The 10,007-nt window shown below is 43.2% G+C and overlaps 1 protein-coding gene across 1 annotated transcript; it reads left to right on the top strand.

Annotated features, from left to right (window-relative positions):
• The first annotated feature begins 2,361 nt into the window (after positions 1-2,361).
• On the top strand, positions 2,362-9,906 carry LOC100563866 (patched domain-containing protein 3). Its single transcript, XM_062957070.1, has 4 exons — positions 2,362-3,153; positions 4,277-4,398; positions 5,355-5,500; positions 7,206-9,906. The coding sequence occupies exons 1-4, from the start codon at positions 2,395-2,397 to the stop codon at positions 8,726-8,728; spliced, it is 2,550 nt and encodes an 849-aa protein (XP_062813140.1). The 5' UTR covers positions 2,362-2,394; the 3' UTR covers positions 8,729-9,906.
• Positions 9,907-10,007: the final 101 nt, after the last annotated feature.

Below are 10,007 nucleotides of genomic sequence, written 5' to 3'. Positions count from 1 at the left end.
TAATTATGGAGATTATACTAGAATATACTAGAATTCTAATTTGGTGGGTTCCAAGTACTTCCAAATGTCCCATATTTTTATTGTTGTTTTGTGCCTTCAAGTTGTTTTTGACCTATGGTGACCCTAAAGGCAATGCTATCACAGGGCTTTCTTGGCAAGATTTGTTCAGAAGGGACTTTCCAATTGCCTTCCTCTGAGCCTGAGATGCTATTACAGTCTACCCTGGGATTAGGGGTCCAGGACCCCTGACAAAAGTGGGAAAAATCACCCATTAAAACACTTTTTAAAATCTGAGATAACACATCTCTAGAAATCTCTTAAGTCTTCAAGTTCAACTCTGTGGTCAACCTCCACTTGCAAATTTGACATTTTCCATTTCATGGGTTTGAGTATTATGGCCTCTCTAGGATTCTCTAGGTCTTCTGTCACATTTGAGAATGTAAAGATGCCCAGAGAGAGTATACTCAAACCCATGAATCCAAAAATATCAAATCCGCAAGTGTGGAGGACTCATTGTATTTGCTGATATTATCCACTGGGTTTCCATGGCAAAGCTGGGATTCAAACATTGGTCCTCAGAATTGGTCCAACTCTTAAAATACATTGGTCCAATAACATTGGTCCAACACTTAAAATACTATACTATGCTATCTCTCTACAGATACCATGGGTTGCCAAAATGATAAATAAATTGGCCAGACAGCAAATCAAACCTGGACTCTCTGTTGTAGCCAAAATTATTGAACCAAGGCTGTTGTACTTTCAATGTAGCATGAGGCGACATAATTCATCACAGAAAACAATAGTTTATTTATGTATTACTTTAAGATATTTCTAGCCCACCTTTCTCCGCAAGTGGACCCAAGGCGGCTTACAACATGTAAACCATAAAATACAAGATTAAAACATAATTACCAAAGTTAAAACATAGATAAAATCGTATCTTCAGTATAACTCTATCCCACCTCCCCAGTATAAAACCCCTTCAAAATGCAAACATTTGACTTTGCCTCTTTGGTGTGGGAGGGGTTCTAGACATGTGATTGTACTGAGCATGCTCAGACTCAGGACTCCATTTTTTAGTTAGTCTGCTGAATTGGGGGTAAATGTGTCTGCATCAGACGTCATGCATGTTGGTGTTTTGGACTTTAGTACAGAAGTATGACTTATGGACTTTAGTGAGTACAACTATATCTAAAGACTATGGACTATTGATTAAGAATGATACCCTGAGTGCATCTTATCTCTGGCTGGCATGACTTCATGGAGCACTGTTACCTTCCCGCTGAAGTGGTACCTACTGATCTACTCACATTTGCATGTTTTCAAACTGCTAGGTTGGCAGACGCTGGGGCCAACAGCAGGAGCTCACCCCACTCTCTGGATTCAAACTGCCGACCTTTCGGTCAGCAAGTTCAGCACTTCAGTGGTTTAACTCGCTGTGCCATCAGGGGATAGTTGTTTTCAAAATGTGGTTTCCACAAGTTCAGAGATTAACATTTGCCAAACGGATATTTTTTTTTTCCTTTTCAATAAGGTTATGATTGCCATTTATTTCTAAAGGGATTATTTATTATTATTATTTACCTTATTTCTTCCCCGAAGGGGACTCATGGCAGCTTACATATGGCAACCATTAGATGCCTTAAAAAACATACAGACAATGACTTAAAACCAATTAAAATTTAAAATCAATTCATATTAAACATTTAAAGCATTTAAAAACAATTACATTCAGTATTAAAATCACATCATCCGAAAATCATAGTCCGAAGCTCTTCCGTCATTGAATTGCACATAATTCCAGGTCTATTATTTGCACTGTACTCATTTCTGAAAGCCTGATCCCAGAGCCATGTTTTGACTTTCCTAGCAGGGAGGGGGCAGATCTGATCTCGCTGATGAGGGACTTCCACAGCCGAGGGGCCACCACTGAGAAGGCCCTAGCCCTCGTCCCTGCCAGCCTCACTTGCAAGTCAGTGGACTGAGAGCTGGGCCTCCCCAGAGCCTGTGTCCAGAGACTGGGTGCAGTTCTCTCCAACCAGTTATGGAATTTTCCAATAGACCTTAGGGCAGGCAGAGGCAAAGTTCAGCCCTCCAGGTGTTTTGGACTTCAACCCCCACAATTCCCAACTGTTAGGAATGCTGGGATTTGGTGTCCAAAACACCAGGAGGGCTGGACTTTGCCCCTGCCTGCCGGAGGGTCTCTTTGTGTGGGAGTTTCGGGGGAGAGGAGGAGGCCTTGCAAGGCATGGCTGGCTGGAAAGCGCCCGTTGACTTCGACGTGTGGCGTGGAATGGGGCGGGCTGGAGCTTCCAAGAGAGAACGGGCGGGGAGCGCAACCGAGGGAGCCAGCCAACGGTGGTCGGGGGCCTCGGGGTGGGTCTGGGGGCGATGCCGGTGCGGTGGTGCCACACGGACTGCTTGGAGCGGCCTCTGTCGCGCGCCCTGCGGGCCGTGGGCGCCTGCGTGGGCTCCCACCCGTGGCTCTTCCTGCTGGGGCCCTTGGTGCTGTCGGCGGCCCTGGGCAGCGGCTTCATCCTGGCCTCCGTGCGGGAGAGCAAAGACCTGGAGCTGCAGTTCACGCCGGTGGACGGGCCGGCCAAGAAGGAGCGGCGCTTCGTGCAGGCGCACTTCCCCAGCGACGACGCGCAGCGCTTCTCCGGGCAGCGCCTCAGCAGCATGGGCACCTACGCCACCTTCCTGGCCGCGTCGTCGGCGGAGAACGGCTCGGTCCTGACCCGCCAAGCGCTCTCGGAGCTGCTGGCGCTGGACGCGGCGGTGCGGCGGGTGCGGAGCCGGGACGGGCTGACCTTCGCGGACCTGTGCGCCAAGAGCGGCGGGCGCTGCTGGGAGCCCAACCCGCTCTTCGCCGCCCTGCAGGGGGACGCCGCGCGCATCGAGGCGCTGCTGCCCACGCTCACCTTCCCCATCTACGACGGCCGCGTCTTCCTGGGCTTCTTCCTCGGGGGGCTCTCCTTGGGGCCCGGGCCAAAGGTGACGCGCCCCGTCCGGGCGGCCAAGGCGCTGCGCCTCATCTACTTCCTGCAGGAGGACCGCCAGGACATGAGCCAGGCCAGCCAGCGCTGGCTCGAGAGCTTCCTGGACAGCGCGCCCCGCCTCGCCCGCGCCCTCAACCTCTCCACCGTCCAGGTAGGGCCTCCGCCGCGCGGCCAAGCCCCCCCCCCCCCCCGCGCGCTCACGGCCAGGGCTCCCGCTTGTGCAGTCAGGGGAGGCGGGCACACACGGGCCAACTTCGTCCCCCCAGGTGTTTTGGACTCTTAACTCCCACCTGTTAGGAATGGTGGGACTTGAAGTCCACAATGGTTGTGCTCCCAGGCTGGGAAGCACCTCTGTGGAATATCAAAGATTGTATGTTTCTATGTGTATGTGTGTCCATTTCCAATCCATTTCAGTTCACTGACCCCCAGAATGTCTGTCCTTAATCTTGACATCTCACCAATAACCACATCCAGTTTACCCTGGCTCATCGATCTTACATTCCGGGTTCCTATAGTGTGTTGATCTTTAGAACATCAGATTCATTGCTCACCTCCAGCACCATCGGCCGCTAGCCTTCCTTTCAGCTTTGAGTTCATATCTAGGGCTAGTTGAACTTATCCTCTGTTCCTCTCCAGTAGCATTTTGACCATCTTCTGACCTGGGAGTCCCATTTTCCGATGGTTATACCGACATATGTCTGGTTGTACTAATCTGTTTAGTTTTCCTGGCAAGAATACTAGGGTGGGTTGCCATTACCTTCCCCAGGGATCGTATTTAATCTGACCTTTCTGCCATGACCTTCCCATCTTCGGTGTCCCTTCATGGTTTCACTTGTGGCATCATCGAGGCACCCAAGCTCCAGCACCACAATAAGGTAAAATCCTTTGCAGGAGGTTGGAAGCATACATTAGATAATGTCAGAAGAAAATCAGCCTGTGCTCTGTAGATTATAGCAAAGCCTGTGACTTTGTGAAAACTTTGGTGCACTCTTAAATAAATAGATGGCCCACAATATTTTATTATCCTGATGTATAACGTATATGCAAGTCAAAGAGGCTACCTTCTGGGCAGAATAGAAAGAGACAGAATGTTTTCCAGCTGGCAAGGAAAACACTGCCAGGCAAGGCTGCATTTTGTTGCCCTACCAACAATAACAATAGCTTTATGTGCTTGATACAGCCTATGTTTTAAACCTTTATGAAAACTGAAACATATAGGAGATAAAATATGTCATGGTTTATCTTCTTCTTCTTTTTTGCCCTCAACCTGGCAGGTAGTCTATTTTTCCTCAATATCCAGACAGAAGGAATTTGAAAAACTTGCCGAGGATGTGGTCCCATTGGTGTCTGTTGCATATTTTTTAACAATAATATTTTCAATATTATCATGTGCAAGGTAACCTTTCACATTATTCTTGGGAGGAAGGGGGAAATCTGTTTTCCTTAACATTGTATTTGTGTGTCTTCCCACATGTGTTTCTCTTGCTGTTGCCGGTGTAGAGGCAATATATATTAAATGTAATCCTATACAGGGCCCCTGGTGGTGGCTCAGTGTGTTAAAGCACTGAGCTGCTGAACTTGCAGACCAAAAGGTCCCAGGTTCAAATCCCAGGAGCGGAGTGAGAACCCACTGTTAGCCCCAGCTCCTGCCAACCTAGCAGTTCGAAAACATGCAAATGTGAGTAGATCAATAGGTACCGCTCTGGCGGGAAGGTAACGGCGCTCCATGCAGTCATGCCGGCCACATGACCTTGGGGGTGTCTACGGACAACGTCGGCTCTTCAGCTGAGAAATGGAGATGAGCACCAACCCCCAGAGTCGGTCACGACTGGACTTAACGTCAGGGGAAAACCTTTACCTTTACTAATCCTATACATCTCTACTCCAAAGTGAGGTTTTAGTACTAAGGAAGTATGGTATATGAATGCACCTAGTCTACCAAAATATGTCTTGTTCATGACAGTTTGGGACAGATGGGGTTAAGAGTGCTTTACCATTTCTGGACTTATTCTGCTTGACTTTCATCTTCCTACAACATTGTAGGAAAAATGAAGCAATGCAAGGATAAAGATCCAGCCTGCTGAAGCAACTGCAAGTCAAAGTTGTGAGAATCATGGAATTTGTATACCTTTGTCCTGATCTGAATTGTAAAAGTTCACCATAGAGTGAGGTCCATGCTTAGCTCAAGGCAATGTTTCAAAGCCTAGAGATTGATATCAGTACATGTTCCATGTAGCAACTGCAGATGGCATTGCAGTTTTGTTCAAGACGGCAGAGACATGTAGAATGAATCAGAATTCTGTTTATACTCTTCGTTTTTACAAACTAGGCTCTTCTGCATCTGTTTTGCAGGTTAGACACTGTCCGGACAAAAGTATGGGTCGCAGCTTTCGGGGTGATGTCATCAGGCTTAGCTGTCGTCAGCAGTTTTGGCTTGTTGTTGTATTGTGGGGTCCCCTTTGTTATCACAGCTGCGAATTCACCATTTCTTATACTCGGTAAGTGAACATGTCCACAAATTATTTCTACTTTCTGCATGTTTGGTGAACATCTTGGTAGACATGAAAGAACTTACATCCAGTTTCTTAACCGGCAAAAGTTCTATATTATTGTTGTTTCTCAGAATTGTCCTTCTTAGGCTGTAGTTCTTTATTAATGTAACATCCAGGAATAATTCCTTTCGACTGAGATTTGCATTTTTGCACGTTCAAATTTTTGATTTTGTTGATTCTCACTTAAGATAGCTTTTCCCATTTAATAATACACAGAGAGAGGGGGGATACTGTTCTTTCTCCAGTAAAAGTACGATATCTCCCATTTCCTGGCCCTTCATATTCTGAAGGTAAATTCATATTTGATCTTTTCACAATAATAGACCAAGTTGAAATCAGCTAAGGTTACTACGACAATTTTAATTGACTCGTTTTGCAGGAAAAACACACATTTTAACCACACTCATTCACTATATATATTAACAAATATCAGGTCAGGGCCCAAATTGTTTCTCTTACCTAATATGGCCACAGTTGCATGTGTGTTCCCTTCATGCAAATTGAAAATAGAGGCATGTTATAATCAGTTATTTCTCCAAGGAAGGGTCTGGGCCTAACATTTGATTTAGGAGTTTAGAGAATCATTTGGCACTACAAGCTGGTTAACTTTGTTTCTCAGCATTCCTCATTACTGGTTAAGTTGGCTAAGGCTGCTGAGGTTTGCAGCTGAGCATGTGATTCCCACCTCTGATTTAATTTGTTCTGGTGATATCTGTTAACCTTCTTGAATACTACACTTGGCCCTGCACATTTACAGGTTTCACTTTTGCAAATTTGGTTTTCTCAGGATGGCCAGGAGGAATGCTCCTCCTGTCATCCCAGAATCAACTTTCATGGTAAGTACAATTTCTCAATGTATGGATTTTCATTATATTCTCTTCATGAATCTCTAGGTCATCCGGTGTGATTCTATAGTCAACTTTTGCTGGAAGTTGACCATAGTTGCACTGGAGAGGCAAAATATTCTTAAAGTTCTCTACATATGTGTAGGTCCTCCAGTGCAATTCTGTGTCAACGTCTGGTAGATGTTGGCCATGGAGCTATGCTGAAGGACCTAGAGATTCCTAAAGAGGTGTTGTCTATGAGAGAAAGTTGTGTTTTTTTATTCAGTTTTTCTACTTTTGTAGAACCCCTAACTCTAGCAAATGTGGGGGGCTGACTGTATTTGTTTATTGGAGATATGGAATGAACACATAGTAAATGAGTCTTTGTATTTAGGATTGACAATAAATAAGTATTACAGTAGAGTCTCACTTATCAAAGCCTCACTTATCCAAGTTTCTGGATTATCCAAGCCATTTTTGTAGTCAATGTTTTCAATATATCGTGATATTTTGGTGCTAAATTCGTAAATACAGTAATTACAACATAACATTACTGTGTACTGAACTGCTTTTTCTGTCAAATTTGTTGTAAAACATGATGTTTTGGTGCTTAATTTGTAAAATCATAACATAATTTGATGTTTAATAGGCTTTTCCTTAATCCCTCCTTATTATCCAAGATATTCGCTTATCCAAGCTTCTGCCGGCCCGTTTAGCTTGGATAAGTGAGACTCTACTGTAATTCCTAAGCATGTCCAGCTTCTCTATACATTTTCAAATGGGCATGTGTGTACTTACACCATCTATTTCTAAACCCCCTTCTCTAGGAATTGGCATTGATGATATGTTCATCCTGGTGTCCTGCTGGCAACGTACGCAAGTAAAGCAGAGCATCAGAGACCGGATGGCTGATGCTTATGCAGAAGCAGCTGTGTCGGTTACCATCACAACTCTTACTGATGTTCTGGCCTTCTACATTGGAATTGCAACCGCCTTCCCATCAGTTCAGTCATTTTGCATCTATACTGGGACAGCCTTCCTCTTCTGCTTCACATACAACCTTACATTCCTTGGGGCTGTCCTTGCTCTAAATGGTAAAAGAGAAGAAAGCAACAGACATTGGCTCACCTTCATAAAAGTCTCTGCGGAGCCTCAGGATTCTCAGAGTTGTTTTTATCGTATGTGTTGCACAGGAGGATTTTTTGATGAGACAACCGGAACAGAGCTAGAACATCCCATGGATATATTCTTTAGAAAGTATTATGGACCTTTCGTCATGAACAATTGGGCCAAGGCATTTGTAGTAATCTTGTATTTGCTTTACATAGGGAGCAGTACCTATGGGTGTATACAAGTGAAAGAAGGTATGGATCTTCGACATGTAGCTGTTGATAATTCATACATCATTCCATATTATGACTTTGAAGATCAATACTTTTCCCAGTATGGTCCAAGAGTTATGGTTATTGTTACCGAAAATGTAACATATTGGGATAAATCTGTTCGTCAAGATATTGATGACTGCATGAAGGCATTTGAAAAATCACCCTTCATAGAGGAGAGTTTATCAGATTCATGGCTCAGGATTTATGTAATAATCGCTGCGGGCATGACTCTAGATATAAACAATCGCGATGACTTCATTGGAAATCTACCTACCCTGTTTTCATTAAGTCCTGACTATAAGTGGGATGTTAAATTTAATGCTACTGAAATATCAGCTTCACGGTTTTTCATACAAACTATCAATGTTAGAACTACAGTGGATGAGAAAAATCTCCTAATTGAACTAAGAAAAACTGCTGGAGAATGCAAAATTCCACTGATGGTGTATCATCCAGCTTTTATATTATTTGATCAATTTCTTGTGATAATTATCAACACCATTCAAAATGTTGTGATTGCCACTGGTGCCATGTTAGTTGTTTCCTTGCTGCTGATTCCCAATCCTTTCTGCTCTTTTTGGGTAACTTTTGCGATTGTCTCTGTTATTGTTGGTGTGTCTGGTTACATGTTCTACTGGGGCATTAATCTTGACTCCATATCTATGATCAACCTTGTTATCTGCATAGGATTTTCTGTAGATTACTCAGCACATATTTCTTATGCTTTTGTTTCCAGCGAGAAGATCCAAATGAATGAGAAGGCAGCGGATGCCCTAGATCGACTTGGTTATCCTATAGTGCAGTCAGCTTGTTCCACCCTTGTGGGAGTCTTTGTACTATCATTGGCAAACACACATGTCTTCAGAATCTGTTTTAAGATAATATTTCTAGTGATTGTGTTTGGGCTTGCTCATGGTCTCCTTTTTATTCCTGTGTTCTTAACTTTCTTTAAAAGCTGCGCCTAATTGTTAAACAGATGGCATCAAAAAATAATGATGTCAACAGTCCCCTAGTGTTAAGGAGTGCCATTTTTTTTTAGATCAAAACACTAGAAATGAGGCTACTGTTCATATAAAAAAATTAATAATTGCTGCCATAAATCCAAGGCCTTATGGTCATGTGGCTTTTTAATGAATAAGGAAGGCATCTCACTTTGATTTCTTCTGTAGTACAAGAACTGCTCTTTAGCAAAGACTACCTATTTTCAGTAGAACGTAATAGACTTATTTATAATAGAAGATTTGTTGGAAGGAACATCACATGTTTGTACATTATGACATATTACAAGAATTCGTGTACAATGTGGTATACCCCTAAATTAATACAGAATGAGATAAAGGGGTTTATTTGGAGCCATTCTGCTTAACAGTATACAGCACTGTGACGATTCAATGACCTTCCTGTATTAGTCTTGGATGATGCTCACACTCAAAGTCATGCCGATCATAAAATAAATATGGAAAAAAAGATGGGATACAGAAAGGATGAGGGGAAAGTGATGTGCCAAATCCAGTATATGTCAAATCAAGTCCAGGTCTAAATGTCAAAGGAAGTAGACCCATCTTGGAAGGAGACAAGGCTCTTATTTTTTAACAAGGGAAGTCTATGTTATGTACTCCCCCAGTTCAAAGTTCCTTTCATCTATAAATGAGATGGGACCATCAAAGTATGATATATCAGAAGTAAATATTCAGCAAAGTTCATAGCTTCAAAGGTTTGAGTAAGCAATGCCCTTGTAAAAACAAGACTCAGTGCCAAGAGGACTGATTTGCATATAAAGCTAATGTCTCTGTCTTGTGTGAGTATTCCAATATTCACAAGTAAATTATTCTGCTCAGTTCATTTATTGATTTTGTTTAGTTTTTGTTCCATCCCACCTTTTCAGAAAAGAGCATGAGGTGTTTAGTGTTCATGCACAACCATCACTGGCTAACAGTAAAGAACACGACTGACCAGAAAAATAAGAGCTCTGTCTTGTGTTTCATCTCAAGGTGGACTTAGGCTTTCTTTTAACTCTGTAGCTATATTGTATTTGGCTGTTGTGTGTGTCATTTAGCTACATTTATCTGTGCTGCATAATTACAACAGTTCTTTCTGAGACGTCAATACGAGGGGTGCATAATAAACAACATATATTTATTTATTAGATTTCAGTGGTCTGTTTTCTTTCTCGGACTAATCCTTCTCTGTGAATCACAACCACTGTCAAAGGGTCCAAACTGCTCTCCTTTGTCATGGCGACAA

This window comes from Anolis carolinensis, chromosome 6 (genome assembly GCF_035594765.1).
Source record: "Anolis carolinensis isolate JA03-04 chromosome 6, rAnoCar3.1.pri, whole genome shotgun sequence".
NCBI lineage: Eukaryota > Metazoa > Chordata > Lepidosauria > Squamata > Dactyloidae > Anolis > Anolis carolinensis.
The sequence above is the reverse complement of the archived record's forward strand: the minus strand, read 5'-3'. Positions and strand labels throughout refer to the sequence as shown.

What these genes read in the sequence shown, in the direction of transcription:
- LOC100563866 (XM_062957070.1), top strand. Translation starts at nt 2,395, where the DNA reads ATGCCGGTGCGGTGGTGCCACACGGACTGCTTGGAGCGGCCTCTGTCG. An exon ending in TCAACCTCTCCACCGTCCAG is followed by an intron (nt 3,154 to 4,276) that starts GTAGGGCCTCCG and finishes TCAACCTGGCAG; the next exon opens with GTAGTCTATTTTTCCTCAAT. An exon ending in TCAATATTATCATGTGCAAG is followed by an intron (nt 4,399 to 5,354) that starts GTAACCTTTCAC and finishes TCTGTTTTGCAG; the next exon opens with GTTAGACACTGTCCGGACAA.